The sequence below is a fragment of the Pleurodeles waltl genome, chromosome 7 (genome assembly GCF_031143425.1).
Source record: "Pleurodeles waltl isolate 20211129_DDA chromosome 7, aPleWal1.hap1.20221129, whole genome shotgun sequence".
Taxonomy (NCBI): Eukaryota; Metazoa; Chordata; class Amphibia; order Caudata; family Salamandridae; genus Pleurodeles; species Pleurodeles waltl.
The window spans coordinates 868,263,275-868,285,809 of record NC_090446.1 but is presented as its reverse complement, the minus strand read 5'-3'; the positions used below and the strand labels follow the sequence as shown (position 1 = coordinate 868,285,809).

General features: G+C 40.5%; 1 protein-coding gene across 10 annotated transcripts in view; it reads right to left on the bottom strand.

The window, feature by feature from the left end:
• LOC138245659 (protocadherin alpha-C2-like) overlaps positions 1 to 22,535 on the bottom strand; it is a 557,250-nt gene that overhangs the window by 188,875 nt on the left and 345,840 nt on the right. For all 10 annotated transcript variants that reach the window (XM_069199413.1, XM_069199407.1, XM_069199416.1 and 7 more), the window contains exon 2: positions 287 to 348. In XM_069199413.1, coding sequence (XP_069055514.1) covers positions 287 to 348 — 62 coding nt within the window. The remainder of the gene's footprint in view (positions 1 to 286; positions 349 to 22,535) is intronic.

The window sequence follows — 22,535 nt, the reverse complement described above, 5'->3', positions numbered from 1 at the left end:
ACTCGACCTAATAACTGTCCCCACTTTGAGATCCTTCAGAAGATTCCTCATTCCTTACTTTCTTACGTAAAAGCCCATATTTCAACCTACTAATCTATAAAAAACCAACTTGGGCATCCTGTCCGTCTATTTTCTCTGCACACTTCAGGCAGCAATTGTTAGTTTTCACAAGTTTTCTATATCACTTTTTTATATCTTTTTTATCCGTGCCTTCTGCCAGTAACCAGAAACAAATACCAAATTTCCCTTAAATATACTGTAGACGTGGTTTCAAAAGGAGTCATACCTTTGTACTCCAGCTCTTAGGGACGCTGAGTAACGCCAGTCTGGATTGGGATGTTTTGGCTGCTGAAAGAACAAAAAACGTATATTTGTGTTAATGCCAGAGTACAGTTTCTGAATATATGCTAAATGGTGTGTGGCATGTTTAGTCTGTTCCAAAATCTATAAACATCATAAACAACAATTTCCAGAGCAATACACAAATAATCTAGTTATACATCCACCCACAGCTGACGAAACATATATTTTCATACACCAGAACATACCTTCTAGACATTTGAATGTATGATTAAACAAAAGATAAAGATGCTGTGACATTTTTGTTCTGGAGCAAATGTCCCGCCTTTTTGAAATTCATCACAAATAATGCCAGATTCGTAGTTTCTGACAGCTAATCACATGAGTAAACACTCATTCATTTGAAAATGCAGCAAGTGTACATTTTATGCATGCATATATAATGCATCGGTGTGCGTGCACTGAAGCATTTTTTTCTGTTTTTCCAAAGAAAATATTTCCCCATGGAAAAATAACTTCAGCTACCCCCACCAACAGTTACTGGGATGTCCCCTCTTTTTTATGATACTGGATTAAGATCTTCTCTTGAGAACAGTACATTTATTGTTGTTTTATGCTGGGAAACTACCTGCAAAAGGTTTGTGAATGCCAAAACTGTTTGTGAATACAGACAAGGTTGTGAGTTTGTTACTTTTCACTTATTTGTGATGGTGCTTCTGCTCTTGAATGATCCTAAAAAAAACCATAAAACAATATTATGTTGACTTATATTGGATGCCACCTTGAGTCTGGACAAAGTTATACCTCTCTGAAGAGCTCTAACTAGTACAAAATATATCAAGGGATGCTTTTATTCACTCAAGTTGGGCTTGGACGATGGTATACCAATACCTGTAGAGGTGACAGGCGTTTATCTTTTTTTACTTCCGTGTGGATGGCCCTTGCTAATTCCATGATTCAAACCTTTGCTGTAAAAATGGCAAAATGTTTTATCACTCTCTAGCTCCATGTGGATGGCACTGTGCTAAACCTATCCTTAAAAACTCTGATAGAGAAACTGGCATTAAGGTGAGCAAATTCAGAGTGTTGCTCATGTTGTAGGGGGCTCTATATAAAGGAGCTGCTCTCTGCCTACACTTGGGAACTACCCAGCGTTCCAGTCTTCCTTGTTAGCATATATATATATATATATATATATATGTATATATATATATATAAACGTGAACTACACAAACATTATAAATTGTGAAGTTATAGTTATAACTTAAACGTATAATTTATGCCCCAGGCCAAACTTATTATGACTTGCAGACCTCCGTACACACTCTTGTTAACTTGCTAGCCAGACTACATAACTCAACCCTCTACCATGCACAGCTTATACCCTTTCATATTACATTCCTTATACCACGTTCAATCATAGCATTTGTAGCAACACTCATGATGTCTGAAATGACATCATTTATGAGAACACTGTGCATGGTAGAGGGGGAAATTATAGTTATTGTGGTTTGTTTATTTATGTGTTAGTACACCCAACGTTCTCGACCAGGGCATATCTCTGCTGCAGTTTTACATGAATAGGTCAAGGGTTCATCTGAGAGGTTGAGGAATACTGGTGCAAGGAGGAGAAACTATTTAACGTGGAGCAGGTAGTGCAAAGATCAGTAGTAGTGCAACATTTGTAATTGTCAAACACAACAAACACAACAAATACAAAACTCCCACATGCTGAAGGAGGTTGTTCATTATTTACAAAACATTTGCAACAATTTTACAGTTTATTTATATATTAGTCTGTCTCTATGTACTATAGTTCATGTAGCATTTCTGCCAGGTCAGCTAAAACATAATTCAGCTGATAAGCACAGATATGCTGTGCAACTTTGAAACATTGATGACTACATCTTTAGCTGGAGTAGTGCTTTTTTGCCCACTTATTTAAGTATAATGTCCTTAATACAGAAGATTACAGCATTCTCAGTCTATCAGGATCATGAAGCAATCACACCATGTCAAAAAAACCTATCCTGATAAACGTCAAGATTATTTAGTTAAGGCAAAAGCTACTCTAACCAGCCACGCTTGCAACGAATGGCGAAAAGGCGGAGGTTACTACAATAATATATAGTCTGAGAGGGCTGGCATGTTTTTCTGGACAGCACACAAAGAGCTATTGTGGAGTACCACTTCAGGGTCCATTACAAAATGCACGTCCCCAGCTGCATAAACCTGCATGTATTAGTGCCAGGGCCTTGGATTTGCAGCGCTCCTTGACAGAGAGTCAATGACAAAATGTCATCACTGGTATGATAAGTTGCCTATTATTTACTTCGGTAATATGGTGAGTCACTGCACTCTGAAGAATCCGGCATACCATTAGGAAGATGACAAGCACACTCTCTTATAAATCACTGTGTAATATTCAAAGTTCTAAATCTTGTACTGAGCTGTTGTTCACATTGTCTCTTTGGAGATGACCTTTCAAATCCCCTTTGGCGAGTAGTAACATTTTGGTTTAAAACTCCTCTGCCTGGAAGATAACATTTGAAAAACTAGAGTGCCATTAGTGACCCATGGTTGGGGACTTTATGTTCCTTACAGAAAATCTAAGACCCATATTTATGGTTTTTGCCACCAAACTGTGCCAACGCAGATTTGTGTCAAAAATATTAGCGCCGGCATGCGTCATTCTACAGTGCCAGCCTGGCACCATATTTAAGGATTGGCGCAAGCCAGCGTTAAGAATAGGCTGGCATCACAAAAAATTACACTAGCAGGGTGGCGGGATGGGAAATGGAGGTAGTGCACCAGAAAATGACGGTAGGCTGGTTAGCGCCAACATTTTTGCAGCTAATCAGCCTAGCGTCATTTTCTGACACACAAGCAGCCACATACATGACTCCTGTCTAAGTGAAGGCAAGAGTCATATCCACCACCCAAATGGCCAGCACAGGGGACCAGTGTCCCTTGGGCATGGCCATTAGACCCAGTGCCAGGCAGGGTGCCCCATGTTAGGGCACCCAATGGCACTTTACAGAAAAATAAAAAATGCTTACCTTACTCACCTGGGATGGAGTCCCCCGTCCTATGGTGTCGCTCTGGTGTGGGTGGGGTGTTCCTGGGGCTTGGGGCGGGCACCTGTGGGCCCATTCCATGGTGTTTGGCCATGGAAATAGGTCCACAGGTACCTTAATGCCTGCTGTGACCCAGGTGTTAAATAATGGCGCTAAGCAGGCTTAGTGCCATTATTTAGGCCTGCTTCCCACCTGTGCGCCATTTTTGCACAGGTGGATAAATATGGCTCTACGGACGTATTTTTTGGACGGGTACACCCACCTTGCATCTCATTGATGCAAGGTGGGTTCACACATCCAAAAAATGGCGCTAACTCCAATATTTTGACACTAGACATGTCTAGCGTCAAAATATAAATATGGAGTTAAGTTTGCTCTGTTTTAGCGTAAAAAAACATGGTGCTAAAACGGCGCAGAGTATAAATATGTTGCTTAGTCTGTTGCACCTAAATGAAATAGCAATTTCCATCACAAGAGCACAAGATGTCAAGTATCACTTTATTCGATTTGAGCAATGCAAATCATAAAAGTACTTAAGAACATACAATTCGTTATGGCATACCAAGAAACGAACATATTAAAATTAAACTGTAGATAAAACATAGCATATCAAAGGCTTGAATTTCAGATAAGAACCAAGATACATAATAACATACATTTGGGGTGGATAAGAATTGCAAATATAATAAAGCTGGCCGCACTTGACTAAAATTCATCAGCAGCAAAAGCGGGCGGATAAAACTATATTGCAGTGCAGTATGTTTAGGACAAATAGAAGCAATATGCAGATTGCCTGGAATAGAGACTAAATCATAAGTGCATACGGGAAACTTAGAAGTCTTGTGCCATCCCAACATAAACCGAAAGAACATATTTAATCTGAAGTAGGTCAGAAGCCTTCTATGATGACATGACATATTTACGGTCAGATAAAAATCAATATTGCTCATAGATTTGGCCATGCAATAATGTGTCAGTGAGCACAAGATGACCAGGCGTCTACATGCTTTACACTCAAGTAGCCTAGTAGAGCAGGGGCATGCAACATGGAGTCTGTGAATATAAAAACATACACCAGTAATTCATAGTTGATCACAAGGCACAGATGTAGTCCAACACGACTGAGGCCAGAAGAAGAGCCTGACAGATTCCTCATTTTATTATAACTGTAGAAGCCATTGATCACTCATGTTTAAAATATAAAATCAGCAGTCTGTCTGATAATGACTGACCCCATGTCACCACAGAGTCTGATATGATGGCCAAGTGTCACTATGTCTTGCTCCAAATGGATATTTGGAGAGTTTTACTCTCTCACGTGATATGAGTCAGACTGAAGAAGGGAGTGCATCACTGCTGGAAAGCTCAACTTTATGGAAACCCATAGAGACCGAAGTAATAAGAACCTGTTGGAAATTTTGGGTCTGGTGCTGGACGGTAAGTACCATACAGGACATGAAGACTAGGGGTGTTGTTATTTTTGCTTGTGGCAAAGTATGTAACTTTAGATGCTATTCTGCAAACAAACATGGTAGATTGGCAACAATAAAATGTTGGTATAGCACAGGGTCTTTCACTTTATGCTCACTGTATGGTTCATTTTCAGATCAGCCAGATGTCTTAGATTTTGTATCAGTAGAGCTCGTAGCCTGGCCCGCTCTCTTTATTGTATGTGGAGATGTTAATTTTAATGGATTAAGGGGTACTCCTTGGGGTGCAACTGGCCCTTATTTTGGCTTCTATCCACACCATAAACCACCTCTGTGGAGAGCTCTTGGTAGTTTTGAAAAAGAGAAAGGTATAAAGTCCTCTATTAGCGGAATAAACGCATTGACAACTTGTAGCTCAGTGAGTAGGTTTATTCATAGCTCCTCACCCATGCACCAGCCCACAACTCTGTTTTCCTTCAAATCCCAACCATCCACCTCAATGTTCCCTCGTTCCTTCATTCTACATTCTAGGTTGCATGTGATTCACCAGACTGCCATTCTTCTACGTCGAAGCTTCCTCTTCTGTGAATGATAACCATGCAGCAATAAGTGATCTCGCTTCAAAATAACTGCCGTCTTGAGGTGCTTCGCTCCGCATTGCTCGTCGCCAATGTAGAGTCCGCTATTAGCGGAATAAACGCATCAACCTGTAGCTCAGTGAATAGGTTTATTCGTAGCACCTCACCCATGAACCAGCCACCAACTCTGTTTTCCTTCAATGAAATAACAGCTAAAAAGATAGAAGAGAAATTCCTCAACAGATAGCAGGAATGTCATGATTATAACAACAAGGTAGGGCACCTTTAAGTGGTACGTACATGCCAGAAGGTGGCGGCAGGCTATATTAGTGAAGTAAGATGTGGTGGTCTACTTCCGGATCCTGAAGGTATTGTAGAAGTTTCAGGAGAAATTATGAAAAACGTTATCAAGCTCAGCCTTTGGGGGTGGTGGGAGCAGAATATGGAGCAATTTATGGATAGTGTGATTTGGGTTAGCATTACTCAGGATAAGCAGGACCTCCTGGGATGAACTTCACCTCTGATGATATACAAGCAGCTCTTCAAGAACCTCCATTGGGGAAGGCCGTGGGGGCAATCAAATTCCACTGGAATTTGATAAGGCCTTTTGTATATAATTTCTCCCTATTATGCTGTAGCTCTTCCAGCAAGTGCAACAGGGCCAAAGGCCTCCTGAGTCCTGGTCGGCCGCTAACATTTTTTTTTTTTTTTTTAAAGAAAGGCCCCCTGTGACCCAGAAACTTACTGACCCATACCTTTAATAAATAGCTATGCAAAGATTTATTCTGAAGTCTTGGCCACCCAGTTGGGTCGCATTATCGCCAAATTGGTCTCTACTAAGCAGCATGCTTCATCCCCGGGAGAGACACGACGGATCATATCCACTGGGTTACAATGCTTTTTGATGCAACTGATGTTGCCAATGAGCCCATGGCTGTGGCCCTGTTGAATGCACAAAAAAAGCATTCAACAGTGTCAATTGGGAATATCTGTGGACAGTCATTGGCTATCTTGGATTAGGATTGCTCTATATTAAGGCAGTGCAGGCTATTATAAACCTGTGGCTGGTTGCAGTTGATGGGAGGTCAGTCTGGGCCTATATTTATATTGAAAGAGGATGTAGGCAGGGCTGCCCTTGCTCCCCCTCACTCTTCGCGCTATACATCAACCCTTTTATTAGTAATTTAGAGGCTAATCCAGTCATACCACCAGTAGGACGGTACGGCTGGGAAATGAACATTTTAGCCTATGCTGACGATGTGGCACCAACCCAGATGTAGCATTGCGGGCAATAAAGGAGGAAGCCACCAAGTTCAACAGGTTTTCAGGTTATTCGCTGAATAGTAATAAAACACAGTTGGTGATGAACAGACAAATTATTACCCAAGATGCTCGGGTGGTTGAGAAGGTGGTTTTTCTAGGGATCTGTATTAGCGCTAAGATCGATCAGATGATTAAGCTTAAAATTGCCCCGATAATTGGGAAAGCAAAGCAGGGCTTCAGGAGATGGAACAACCTAAATGTGTCTATTGTGGGTCACTGTAAGTTGTAAAAATGTTAGCCCTCTATCTTTTCCATGCTAACCCATTGGAGTTTGAAATCTGTGGTTTATAACAATGGATACCATGCACTCCAGATGTATTTGGTCAAATAGCAAAACTAAGAAGATGATTGGGTATTTGTCCTTACCCAGGGAAAGGGGTTGATGGGCTCTTGCGAATTTAAAATTGTATCAGTTGGCCACCACCCTTCAATATATGGGACTTCTCATAGAAAGTAAGGATGGGGTGCAAGGGCTCAAAGAGCATAAATGCATTGCTAACATGACCAAAGGCTGAGGAATGTTTGTTAAGGTTGGTAGAACATACTTACTTAAAGTGCTAGCGGCAGCTTTTAAGAGCTGGGCTACTTGGCAGAAAAAGCTGGATTATGCCGACTTAATTGGTATACTCCAGTCCACAAGAATCTGTTACTATCAGACATATTTCAGGATGTCTGCCTGCTAAAATGAGTGAGGCTGGGGCTGCTAAAATTAGGGAATCTCTTCCAAGGACCCAGCTTGGCATCATTTAAGGGCCCTTCAGGGCAGATTCGATTTATATCACAGAGACCTTTTTAAATGTTTGCAAATGTGTGATTTTTTGCATAAGAAAAACTTTTGCTGGGTTTTCTAAGATCTCGCTTTTTGAGGTATTGTTAGGGCCTGAGGAGTGTTTGATCAGTCTGATGTATTTAATCCTCAGCGCTGGTTTACCGGATGAGCTTGAGAAACATAATAACAAGTGGCAGCACAGACTTGATTCTTGTGATCTCAGCTTTTATGAGTCCCGGAGCTCATCTGTACTATACTTTGTTCCTGGGGCTTCAGGCACAGCATTACAAAACATTTTTTATGTATATGTTATTCCTGCAAAGATAGCTAAGTGGGGGGTACAGAGGGGATATGCTGTCCACGTTGTCAAAGTCAAGCTATTGAAGCAGATCTGGTTCATATATTTTCAACATACCCTTAGCTAGATCGGCTTAAATTAGAGATCTCCAAATATTTGAAGGATGTCTTCAATATTAATTTGGTATTGACTCCACAAATCATGCTTTTGGGGGTACTGGAGGCAACGGACGTTACTGATGGGGAGTCGTTATTTTTTACTGCTATAGCGGTGTGTCATATCTGTATTGCTGCAGCATGGTTCATTCCCCAATCCCTATCCTTCCATCAATGGCAATGGCGTTTTCTATCAGTTTTTTAATCTAGAGATTGCACTTTATGAGCACAAGGGAAGGGAGACTAGGTGGAAAGGAAAGACAATGTGGGAATCACTTGTAGATTGAGTAAATTCCCACAGGCTGGAGGCTGCCTACCTGGATGACATATGTCTACTTAAGTGCCTTTTTAAGATACTGTATAAAAGGTCATATGACGGTTACCTGTTATTTTGAAGTACTTTATGCCTCAGGCAAATGCAGACTCTTAGCACTTTAGGCACATAAAGCACTTTAAGCATTTCAAGCATTTCAAGGTATGAAGACCTGGAAACTGACCTTGAGTAGCATAGGTATTGCACTTTCTCCTGTTGTTGGATCTATACGGTTATAAATCATTTATGCTTTATCTGAAATGTTTGCATCAAATCTTGTGTTTATGAATGTTTTAATACAATTAATTCCTTGGTGAGGGTCCCCCTATGTACTTTAGTAGTCACGCAATCAGAAAATCCCCTATGTACGTATCTGGCACTTTAAGACTGTTACGATTTTGAAGCCTGTTTATTGTACTGTGTGGCTTAACTTAGTGCACACTAAATATATAGACATTAGCGCCTGTAAAAAAAATTATACATGAATTAAGTAATCATGATTTGTTCACTTGCATTGGCTGGATTCCCGGTTACTCATGTGGATATGAATTGTTGATGTACTGCCATGTATATTTAATTTAGGTGTGTCTGTTTTTATTTAGGGCTAGTACTGTCACCTAAGGGTGAGATAATGTGGGTTCTTCTGTTAGTATAGTGCCTCTGACCATGCTTTCTTGAAGCATTCAATATCGAGATTCATATGCTCTGGTAATCATATCAGTAGCACATCAGGGTAGCTTTTTTTTCACTGACAGGAGCAAAGCTGATTTAATCGAGGTGCAACTTGTGCAGAAATGGGTGAATTCAATTTTAAGGCGCTATATGTAGTACTGGCTGGATATTATGAAGTTGTTTATTGTGGTTTGACTGTAAGTGCCAAGTCTACTGTTGATACTTGAGGTTTCACTCTGTCAGGATCGGGTCGTCCCGGACTGTGGTGTAATTGTAGCTGGAGATGAGGGTTTTTATCTGATCTTTAAAAGCCATGAGGCCCAGGGCCAGAATCCAAAATCAGCCTTAGGAAGTATGTTCAACATAACCCCACAGTGCAGGAGGTTGCAATTAGAATGGCGCTACGTGAGAACGGCTGATGGGTTTGTGTATTTGTACAGCACAACAAATGCACAAATGTTTTTCCGCTGCAGAATGGCCACCCATGAAGTGCAGGACAGCTCGTGAGTGGAAAATACCAGAGAGTGCCAAGAGAGGGAAGGAGCAGTAGAGAGGGCCCGGGTGTCTGAGGTGAAGATTTCGGATTGTGCATGGGGGGGAGGGGTCGGGGCGGCGGGGGGCAAGAGACCTAACCCACCAGGACCTTTTAGGGGACAAAGTGATGCGGGTAAATGTGCAGGGGAAGGTGCCAGTGACTGGAGAGGGGGAAGGAGGTTTGCTATATGTCCGGTAAAGGCTGTCAAGAATTACCAGTCCACGAACTGCCCTTCCTGACTCCTTGTGACAACGGGAACGTTTCCCGCCCTCAGGAAAGCCACCTAAAGCCGCCCTAGTGTTATGTTTGCAAGATTTGTATTTCATGAAACTTGCAAATTTAAAAAAAAATCTAATGCGTTGTAAAATACGTTGCAGATCCCAATAGTCCTTACTTTTTACACCCTATCTGAAGTAGTAAAAGACATACTTTTAGACAAAAGGATGGGCATAATAGTTACATAACAGGGGTGCCAAAGCAGTCTACAGTGGTTGCAAGCAGCATCTAGCGATTGCAATTGCATCGGGCAGCCAGCCCCAGAAGAGACCCTTGCCACGTGCAGTGGACGGTGATCAGCTTTAAACCGATACTGAATCCGAGTCTGGTGGGAGTGCAGATGGACGTGATAGTGTTTCACTCCATCCTTCTTAACCCTAGTACTGACTATGAACCATTTCAAGAATTAGCCATCAATAAGTAACAATATCGAATTCATATCTAACATCCCCAGGTCTCAGTGGGCGGCCGGGGCACAACATGTGCCGCCAGTACTTATGCTTTTGACTCTTCCGCTGGCAAGGTTGTTTTGGTAAAAAATCCTGCATGTTTACGCTTCCACAAATGACCCCAGTTTGACTCCTCTTTCTGACAGGGTTTCAGTGCATAACGCTCCACGCACCATCAGCTCCCATACGCCCTGTTCTTCTCGATCGGATGTGACATGCAGACATGTACCCATCCTTTCATCATTTGCTTTACAATACTGAATATTAAATAACATAAACCCTTCATGAGCTCGAATGAAATCTTTTCTAGGCCATGCACAACTTTGTATTTTTTTCTTGATAATGAGATTGCTGTAAACTGAAAAGACGGGAAGCAATGCGGGCATGCATAACCCAGATTCCGCAAGGGAAACTAATCACTGATGCAAGTCGTGCTTGTAGCTGACGCAGTTCAAAGGCAGGTTGGGCCGCGGTGGCACGAGAGACTTACATTTCAGGAAGGAAGCTCATGATTATTTTACCTCGGTGGCACATTTTTTTTTCAAACCACAATCTTACATTCTCTGCTTTATACGATCTATATTGAGTCGAGCATTTTTTCTTGCTGCTGTTAAATGTGCCTGATCAATTCTTCCTTAGGACTCTTAAAAACTGCTTGGCCTTGCTTAATGTCAAATAAAGATTTCTGCCAGCACAGCAATTAAATTCACATTAACAGTTTCACTTCTCTCCAGCATATATCCTCACACAGCCCGAGAGTAGAGCTTTAGGCTTGCAGCTGGAAACAAAAGTGTGAAACAGGTAGGATTTCATTTGATGCTAAACTTAGAAAGAGTTCTGAAAAGATATAAAGGCGCTTTAAGGCAAGGGCAAAGTAGGCAATTGCCTAAGACCCCTACCTTCCATAGGCCACCTGGAAAAGTAAACGTTTTCCCTCTCGCGCTCTAGTTCACCTCTCTCTATTTCTGTATCTTAACCTCTTTTCCTCTCTATGCCTACTTCTACTGCTGACTCGGTATCCCTCTGCCCGATTTCATCCTACGGGTTTTTGGGGCACCCAGATTTTTTTTTTCCCAATGCTTTTGTTTGAACCCCATTCTTGAACGTGTCACTGGGCCTTCAATTTGCAGAAAATGGGTAATAAAATTCAAAGTTGTTAAGAGTAGGGTGAAACCAAAAGATGTCTTTCCCGGAGCTCTGAAAATCCTTAAAACTTTAAAGGATACAAAATTATCCTTGCAGTATTTTTCGGACGTGAACGCTGTCATGCTAACTAAGGGGCAGTTGGCTAAAGACCCACGTGCGCTTTGTAAATGCCTCGGGCTTACCACTTTATATTACCATTTGCTGTAAAGGTTCATGCGATGACATCATTTGGTCTGCTTACAATTATCTGTTTATTTGTTTTTCGATAGTCTGTGAAAACCTGTAGCGCCAGGAAGCTGCAGCCGGGTGCAGATCTTAAACTGGGATATACACTGCTATAATGGCAGAGTAGTGGCATGGGAGTAATCCTGCTTCTGCAGAAGTACAGCTGCAGGACTGCTCATGCCACAGGCAACAGCCTATACGGATTGCGGTGTACGTTAAAGTCAGTTCGATTGAGATATATATATATATATATAACAAATGTATTCTTTCATCATTCTTTTATAATAGATTTTTTCCTTAAGCGTATTATTCCCATTATTTTGTGTTTGCTTTTTGAGCACTTCGCTATGGACCTTCTGGGTAGTGGTGTTTTGATATTTTATTATTTCCAAGCATCGGATGTTACCCTATTGTCAACACATTATTGGGTTATAAAAGTAATGCATTATACTTAATTATTGTATAGGTGATGTCACGTGAAAGGGCCCTTAAACTCTAGTTCTTAGAAAATGCATGTATAATTACTGATTTAATTTGTCTATAAGTATCTCTAAAGGACAAATTCATCATTTCTTGTTTCTAGAGAGAAAGAAGTGCCAACAGCACGGGAATGAACCAGCATTTCCAATGCAATGGGTCTCGCGTTTGCTAGAGTTAGAGCTATTAGCGTTGTAAACTTCTAACCGGACTTTTCTTGTCACATAAACTGAAAATGAAAAGATAAACAGTTTCACTTAAGTGAGCCGACGGCCGCCATGAGCAAGAAGCAAACACCCAAACCAAAACAGAAGTTCGCTTGCAGTGAAACGTATCGGCAAAAGTGCAATTATCCACGTTACAGGCAAAAGTGCATTTATCCATGTAACCGGCAAAAGTGTAGTTATCTATGTAAAAGGATAGATGTCAGGCAAAGTGTGCGACTACTGCCCAGCGAGATTGCGCTGCCTGCGAAACAAAGAGAAAAAGTAGTCAAGAAACCATACATAAAACATGCAGCCTTGTATGGTTTCAGTAGTTAGCCGGTGCGCTCGAGGAGAGCTAAACACTGCAAAAGGCATGACTTATGCATGCCTTTCACTAATCAAACCAAGCCAATTTCAAAAGGCAAGCCCACAAACCAACCAAAATGATGGGCGTGGTTACAAGCCGTAGGGAGATAACAACAGGGACAGAGAGCTTTGCGCGCTCGACCCTGAAAATGGGTCCAAAAGGTTGGTTGAGTAGACTCAATAGCTTTGTCTCCAGATCCGTTTGCAGGGCAAGATGTCCAACAACAGATCTAAGAGCAAGGGAAAGCAAATTCCTCAAGGAGAGATCAGGCAGCTTAAAGCTCTCTCACCTCGTTCTGCCTTAGAAGAGCAAAGAATTGGAAGAGGTAGACAAGGATAGAATGTAAATTTATCCTGAGCTTTCAATTGAGAATATTTTTCTGAATGGTGCTGCATACGCTAGACCTTGAGCCTCATTCTTCGTTTCACTGGTAGCCAGAGATGGACACAATGATGAGGAAGATGTGGCCAAATTTCACGACTGTATAAGAAAAGCTGCAGTGTTCTAGACAGATAACATTGTTAGATCCAAGTAAATGGAAATCCACATACCCAATCAAGAGGAATTATTGCTACCATAATAAAAACAGAATGGAAGGTGTTAAAATGGGACAGCATGATCTTTTGATTTTAGAACACAAAGCTGAAAAAAGCAAGAAGCGTCAACAGCATTGTCTATAAGAGGTAACAAACTGTCCCAGCTCGAAGTTAAAAATACAAAGGAGAGGCTCCAAAGCAGTGTTCCAAACGACAAGTTCAGCATTAACACTGTTGATCTCCAGCTAGTTACTATCATCATCATCAAAATAGGTTTATTTTAGGGTAGAACCCCATTAAACACATAGATAAAATTACAGTTTATTGTACATAAAATATTTTAAAACAATTTACAAGCTTAAATACACATAGGGATAAGAACATTACATAGCTCTATAAAAAAAAACATTTTGGGGTTCAGATAACAATATACACTACCTTTGACAAGTAATAATTTACCCAGTCGGTAGAACAGACAGGTTAAAATACAATTCACTAAATGAGTGTCACAGAGCACCAGTTGAGGCAAAATATATGTACATAGCTGAAACAGTACTTGAACCTTAAAACCGCTTAGGGCAATTACATAGTATGTATATTTTCCTCAAATTCCTAGGGCAAAATAAGTATTTGCTTAACCTGAATATAACAAGTCTACTAGTATCAGATCTAAAATTCCTAAGCGCAACCTGATAGTTTTTTACACCAAGTTTCAAGCGTAGTGGACAAATCCGTTTGTGTCTATGTTTAAAATAAAGAGGGCAAAAAATAAAAAGTGTTCAGTGTTCTCAATAGTGTTAGTATAATATTTACAAAACGAAGTGTCACCAAAGCTAGTGTACCATTTAGAAGTAAAGTCTTCGACAGGTATTGTACCAAATCAGAATTTTAGATAAAGGCTCTCCACAAAAAGGGGATACATCTCATCTAAGAAGTCTTCGAAGTTGGGCGTAAACTTGTGACTCAAGAACTGGTCAGTAAGAGACCCAATCTCTGTGGATCGATGTTACTTTTCCATAACAAAGTCCTAATTAGGTATTAATAAGGGTGCTTGTCATCGCTTGCAAATATGATGTGTCGTGTCACAATGCCTGCAATCCTAATGTGTAAAAGCAAGATTTCACATAATGAAGCCAACTGACAGTAAAGTTAACATCCAATTCCTTGGCCTCTTGCAACTCAGCTCTAAAAGGTTCCAGTTAGTAATAGGACCAGAACCTTACCCAAGAGAACAGGTCCCAAAGCTGCAAGATTATCACTGTTTTTCAACCCAGTATCAAGGGGAAAATTGGTAAACTTTGAGGAAGATTTAATAAAGATGTAAAAAATAGATATAGTCTCCCTTGTAGTTAGACTATTTACATGGGTGATTCTCCATATTTCTGCTCAACAGACAGCTACAGATTGGGTGTTAACCTTGTACACTTGAAAGGCTGGGTAGACTGGTCTGCGCTAAGTATTTTATGCATTTTCAGAATCACAACTTCTCTATGATGTACTACACTGTTGCTAATTTGGCTTTGTGGTCGCCATGATAGAGAATTAGCCACCCTTAGGCCCAGGCAAACAAATGTCTGCAGGATTTCAAGAAAAGTGTTACCAAGTCATTGTTTGCCACTGCTTGTTTTATGTAAATTGTATGCCAAAAAAATGGGCTTTTGGGTGTCTATCTCCAATCATATGTGTTTAGAGAATTCATCAAACTTCTTCAAATGATTGTGCAGGGCCAGAGGTGAAGGGGGCGTTGTTCTAGACAAAAGTAGAATATCATTAGCAAAATGAAGCGGTGGAACTTTTTGTCATTCTGTTTATAAGAAACATTTGTGCAGCTGCTGAGAAACTGTACAACATGATTTATGTACTAAGAAAATAGGGTGGATGTCAGGCCACAGCCCTGGTGTACCCCTGACAAATTGGTATAGGTCTACCAATCTACCTCATCTAACTTGGCCATAATTAGATCAAAGTAGCCTAATTATGGTGTCTAGTATGTGGGTAGGTACCCCTATTGATCTAAGAACCTCCCATAGTCTATTTCTGTGTACCAGATCGAACACAGCCCTTAGAGCAGCAAAGGCCACATACATATGAACTTTAAACAGTGGAATATATTTCCAGGAAATAAGTGAAAAATGGAAGACTAGTTCAATAGTACCAATCTTTGTACGAAACCAGCTTGAAAAGGAGAAAGAATATGACCATCACCCATCCATTCCTGCAATTTATCAAAGAGAACTCTACACAATTTTTTCTGTAGACTATCAATGAGGTCTTTGGGTCTGTAATTCCGTGGCTTGCGCTTGTGGCTTTAAAAAAAATATTATATGATCCCCTACTCAAGACGCAGGTAAATCGATACCAACGAGTATCGCGTTGGATAGCAGATTAGTATGAGGGGCCCAAATTTCAATCTCAGATTTATATAGATCCCGTGGAACCGTGTCAGGGCTTAAAGCTTTCCCCATATGAACAGGTGTTCAATAATGAGAACACAATATGATCAGCCTCACAAACTGCACTGGATCTTAAAATCAATGTAGAGTTTGATATCTCAATAGAGTCACATTCAGAATAACGATTAGAAAAATGCTTAATCTAGAGATCCGGTTGCAAAAACTGATCTGTTGATATGCTCGCAACAAGGCTACCATAGGCTATAATTTTCCAAAATACAATATTATTACTGTTCCACCTCTAGTAAATCCTTTCAATTGCCCTCGTCCCAATCTTGTTTCTTAGTGGCCAGAATATGTTTAGTGGATGACCTACCATCTCTTGATTATGAGAATTGAAGGCTGAAATAATTTGGGATTTAGCCCAACTAAACACTTTGCAAAACCTTAGCGTAACTTTAGGGTTCAGGCTGGGTGCTCATACATTAGTCTTATAAAAGATACCTTTTAGGGAGCTAAATGATTGAGTATATAGATCAATTCATGGTATATTCTGCATAGGTAAATTTTCAGAGGGGGTGAAAGTTGTATAAAAAATACCATAGGTATTTGCTAATAAGGTAGAATTCCCTATAACACATGGCCATTTAATTCCTCCTCTATTGTTAGAAATACTGGACTCTCACATGTTACAGGAGTTCGAGGTGACTAGACCTTGAAATGTGTCAACATTAAGGGTTAAATCAAGAGCCTTATGATCACTGTCCCACCCGGGGACAATCTTGAAATCAGAAAACCACCAGGAGATCCTAATATCAATTGTACAGTAGTCAGTTCTGCTTCTGTAATCACCTTTTCCAAATGCATAAGCTCTCACCCTATCTGACGTAGACATCCCAATACATGACCACAAACCATGAGTGAAAATTAATGTAGCTAATTGGAGTGCAGCTGGAGAACAAGTTTTAATAGGTTCTGCCTCCAGTGGTGGAACACCTACTATCTCATCCTCATATTGAGTTAAATGCAAACAAGTGGTCTGTAGGTGATATTGAAATCTCCAGCAAGAATTATTGTGGGTTGGTTTGTTGCACAGGAGATACAATTATCAAATATTTTAGAGTGAAGGCATCTTTGTTCTCGAGGACCGTACAATTGTAAACAATTAATTTTTGAAAATATTAACACACAAGCCTTAATAATCAAATCCTAGAATATCAAGAAAAGGAATGCCTCAAATATTAACCGAGCAGTTTAATGAAATTTTAAGACAACTTTTTAGCCCACCCAACCTTCTGCCAGAATTCGATGACACAGCATCTAGGCAGTATGAGCACAACTTGGCCAGTACTGGTGAGTCATCATCTAAGACTCCTGTATCAGGCAGACATGATAGCTGTCCATGAACTAATTCCAGGCAGGGTCAGTTATTTTATGGCGTATGCCAGGCTACTTTCAATGATAGTGGACGGGTATTATAAAAAATGTTGGCATCATTCCCGTTAGAGGGGCCATTTGAGAGTGTTAAATTAACAGTAAAATCATTGTTAGGTTTGGGCACAGAACATATTGATTGGGTAGTCATATGAATGAATATTGTGCTTCCCGCAATGAATTGTATGAGAGAAGTCAAAATATGACTGGGGGGAGGGAAACCTAATTTTGATAATCTCTCAGTGGTGGCATCACCCACACCCAAAGATTTCCTGGGAAGGCCAAACGGCCCTTGTGAATTAGGATTTTGTGTTTCACCATCAATGTGTTGGAAGCTGGACCTGCAGACTGAGAGCTGTCACTGCATACCATATTAGATTCTACATTTTCATCCATGTATCCCTCTGATGTAGAGGCAAAAGTGTATCTGTGCTGCACACAGTTGTTAAATGGCCCTTTAGACATGCTAAGTTTTCCATCCACTTGTGGCTGTGAGATGTTGGCTATGGTGGTATGTTTAGCATGGGAATTGCTGGCAATGTCACAGCCTCTACACAAGGAGCCAAAGCTAATAGCGTGTGAACCATTTGGGTCAGCCTATAATCCATATATTTTAAGTGTTGGATCTCCTCTGTTAGCTGTTTAGGCAAAGGTGAACTGTTGTCAGTTGGGAAGTCAGATCATTACACACAGAAACACTGTTAGGAGAAAAGGTGGGGGAAGCGTTATCATTTTGAAAAAGATTCACAAGGCAGTTTGGTTTCCACCATGTGCTGTTCAAGTGGAGAAGAGGCAATTTTCTGTTCCGTAAATAAGCTAGTAGTGGACAGAGGTGTAAGGGGATCAATAATCGAAGATAAAAGCAGCTTATCTGGTTTTCTAACAAACTTAGTGATCTTAGGAGCAACTGCTGGGCCCTTCTGTGTCTTCTTGACATTAATAATTGACTCAAACTCCTCAATGATGTTGTCAATTTCCTTTAACGTACAATTATCTGAAGCATGCCAGAGGGTTTTTTCATCTTGTTGGGTCCATGTGGAACCTCCTTTGCATTCCTCTTCCGCATAATAATGACATGTTAATTCATACAGGCCCCTGCTAAGCTAGAGCTGTATGGTGTAGCAGAGGACCCTTGTTATGGCAGGTTGAGGAAGTGCACATAAAGCTAATTGTATACGAATAACAACAGAAGAAAACAGACAGGTGTTGAAAATAGTAACAATAAATACTAAGACAAAATAAATATTATAAAAAACAATCCTCCTGGAGTCAACTAAAGTCCATTAAAGACATAATAGATGGATTCAACAGTAATGATGGTGTCCTTTGACAGTTCCCGCTTTTTGGCAGGGAAACAAAATAATTCCCCTGCGATATAATACTCGGAGCAATGTTAAATAAGCTCTGAGTAGGAAGATGTTTAAAGTAAGAACCTGATGAAAGGAGGACAAATGTATCTGGATTATTGGGCCAAGAGGTGTGGCCCATCCCAGTCTCTGCCAATGGAGGTCTGGGTGCACTTTGTAGCGCTGGGGGGTCCTGGGTCCTTCTCCTTCCTGCCCTATAAATCCTGTAAAACAGGGCTTAATCAGGAGAGGTATTAAAAAGATCCATTAAAGATCCATTAAGTTAGTCAAATTCGCGTCTGAAGACAGCCAACTGTTAAAAAGACTAAGAAGAGTGAAAAATTAGGGCCTCAGTTGCAGGCTTGTAGATCATGGGACGGAAGAGTGATCAAGATAAGAATCCATTTAAACCCATCCACCAATAAGAAACTTTCAGAAGGAGGCCTATAGATCATGCACAGTGAAGCACAAAACCTGGGAAAAACTGGAAACGGGCAGTGCATCCTGGGAACGTAGTCCTGCTGTCAAACTGCAGGACACTGGTCTGTCGACAATATGTATTTGGGGCAGCTACAGCATGCACAAGGTGTATAACCAGTTTGCCGTATTACGATCCCATTACATCCTACGGAGATCGTAATATCTGTCATGTGTGACACAGAGTATTTCATCCGCCGAGATCTAAATCCGGCCCTATAGTGCTTCCCAAGACATTCTCTGACGTATTCGAAGTCCATTGCCCTTGCTAATAAACCACTACTTGTGAACACAAGCTAATCATTTTGACTCACACTAGAGTTAATAACTGAGGCAGTTCATAAGTAGCAGACTATATTCTGGTGTTTATCTTGCAAAAACACAAATTCTTCAGGGAAAAATAAAAAGTGAGCAAATTTTGCTAAGCAAAATCAGGGCCTTTCTTATGGATGGTAACACAGACATCGTATCACTGACATTTACTGTACAATTCTCAGACCATGATCTGACACGTAATAAATAATGCAACATTATTAACGTTTTCACCGAGTTTTGAATGTGTGGAATGTCTGAGAAATGTTAATCGTCTTCCAAAAAGACTAATGCAATTTCATGGGACTTGTAAAATACAGTGTGCCAAAAATAGGTTTTTTGAATGCTACTGACATGATCATGAAGATAAAAACGAGCGAACGTTTGAAAAATAGATGCAAATATGTCACTACTTAATGAGAAATAATGTGCACCTTCTGCATGTCTCGGAATACAAGCACAAACATCCACTGTGTTTCTTCAAGCACACTCAAGGACGTGCTTGTGTGCTCACGCGTGAATGTGTGCATCTGTGTGTGTGTCTGTACCTGCATGGGTGTGTCCATGTTGCAGTTTCTTTTTGTCTACCGGACAATGATGACATTTGCCCAGGACTCAATATAGCGTATCCTCAGAGGTGGGACAGGTTATTTAAAAAATAGTTAGATGACCACTTCTGCAGAAAATATCGCAGTTTACCACACGGTGTACACAGTGGAGCTCGCTGCCACTAAATGGAATGTCAGAACATTTATGGGAGTTGGGCAGAGAAACCCCAAACTAAACTCTTCTTTAAAGAAGCAGATAGGAATACAAAAAGCATTGGCACAGCCAATTGGTCTAGCATTGGCTGCTGACCTTTTGGCTTTACCAATGCTTATTTTGTTTGTCAGAGGTTCTTGAATGGGGCACGCATAGTCAGAAAAAAGAAATGTCTAAAAGGTAAAATGTGTAATTTTTTCACATAACACCACACATTGCACAAGTAGTTCTTGGCATTGAAATGGACTACTTAATGTGCTGAAGTGCACACTCTGCAGGAGCGGAGTGCCGTCACTCACTGTCTGGTAAGCCATCCCTGAAATGTGCTTACCCTTTACCCCATGCGATATACTCTAGCAGGCAGAATTAAATTGCTAATGACACGACACCAGGCCAATTGATGAAGATGGCTAACTGAAAGCCCCTGTAAGTATATATGCACAGTACATATTTTTTATTAAATACAAAGATATTGCCTAACCCAAGACCTAACAAGCACAGGCAAACTCAATTAGTCTAGTATTGACTACCAGCCTTTTGACTCTGCAGTGTTTTGTCATGGTTTTAGCAAACCTCTATTGCAGGGGAGACTGCTAGGCCCTCAACCTATAAAACAAAGAAGAATGAAAACATAAAACATTAAAGAGCACATTGACATAGTACTCCTCAGGACTTAAGGGAACTACTTTGACTGTAGATGTGCTCCTTATGAAAGGGCAGCATCCTGTCAGTCATAGCGAAGCTAGCCAATGGCTGGGGTTGACTAACAAATTACCCCTTTCTATGTGCTGTAGTAGGTTGAAGAAAAATGTGAATGATACAATAACCGACCACTGAATGAAGAGGGATGTCTAAAAGTTCCTAAAGGTAAGTACATACATATCACTTTAATCAAATCAATAGGTCTTGCCTAACAGCAGACCAACAAATGAAATCCTGCCTACAATGAATGATTTATTAATCGTCGCTAGTCTTTCTAAGTTCTTTTCAGAGATATTTCAAGTGGCAAGGAACTTTGTCTATAGCACCAACTGTCACAATGTCCTCTACACTTCTGTCTCTCACAAAATTAACAGAGACTCGCTGAACTGGAAATAATACACCGCCATCAAACCAAACAAATAAAACAGATATCTATAACTATCTCCTGTGTCAATCAGCCTCCTCTTACTACACATTCTGTTAGATATTTGGATAAAATGATGGTGGTGGCCACTAAAAAAAGCCTAACATGGATGTCTAGGCCCAAGACTAAAGATTCCTCTCAAGCAATTCTAAATAGCTTAAATACCATCCTCATTAGCAACTTGTTTGTAAGCGTGATTTGGAACCTGAAGCAATCTATGGTGAACATCCCATTCCAATGCATGCTCACCATGGATCACTCAGCTACACTTCCTTAGACCTACAATGTAACCTATGTTGCTGGAGTAAATGAAATCCTAGTTCTTAATTATTTATGAAATCACATTGAAATATGTGTTCCACTTGATTTCTTATTACAGATTAGTGTGGAAACTGCGCTATTTTGATGTACGAATTATTCCAATTTACTGGCTGTTAATTGTAGGTAAGAAATCCTTAGTCTGAAAAATATTCCCTCATTATTTACTACTTCTGATAGTCTATTTGCTCAATTCACAAAGTTTTGTGAGTAATCGTGCCTTACTTCTGTTTTATACGACAATTATAACCGAATAGCCATGATTAATTCACACATATTTTTCCGTAAGTAGCTATGTCTTTCTTCAGGCCTACAGGTGACTTACTCATGCATTTCCAGGAATTAGACATGCTTAATCACATAAAAATATTTTCTGAATCACGTTTTCTCTGAGTGAATCTGGATTACCACTAATTCATGAGTTAGGGCCTGATTTAGAGTTTGGCCGTGGGGATTAATCCGTCACAAATGTGACGGATATCCCGTCTGCTGTATTACAATTCCATTATAGCCAATGGAAATTGTAATACAGCTGATGGGATATCCGTCATGTCTGTAACAGAGCAACACCTCCACCAAATTCTAAATCAGGCCCTACGTTATTCCTAAACCCAGAGTAAGACAGAACTCCTAGAGCAAATGCAAGATGAAACAGGACTGGACATTCAGGTGCAATCTGAAATTAAAAACAAGAGAAAGACTCAAGTCCTCATAGAAAAAATGCTATGAACTGAGCCTTACAAATACAGTTAGAGATTACCGCCCATCACTCCTCTGCACCATCTCATTCCTACATTCCTATATTATGGTAGACCGGTATGAGCACTGGGATGCAGTAGTGCATACAGGCCGACTTTAGAAAAAGGAGCTAAGCATAAAATGAAGAGTTGGTATTATCCTGTCAATTGAATTACAAGTGCAGTAGAATATAATGTAAATGCAATGAAATGGAGAGATTATCCAACACGACGGAAGTAAGGAGGTGACTGTCTGGTGGAAAGATTCAAGAATGGGGTGGCAGCTCATCCCCAAACCATACAGACTGTGGCAGAAATGGAGGATGACACTGAGTAGACTAAAGCTGGAGCAGAGGTGCTCAGACATTTCTAGATTCAAACTGGATCTGGCAGTGTGATATTGGGCCTTGGTGCGGTGGGCTCATCACCCCCATTCCAGCCCAGCCCCTTTCCTACTCACACTGAGGGTATATATGGGTTAGTGATCTTACAGTTGGA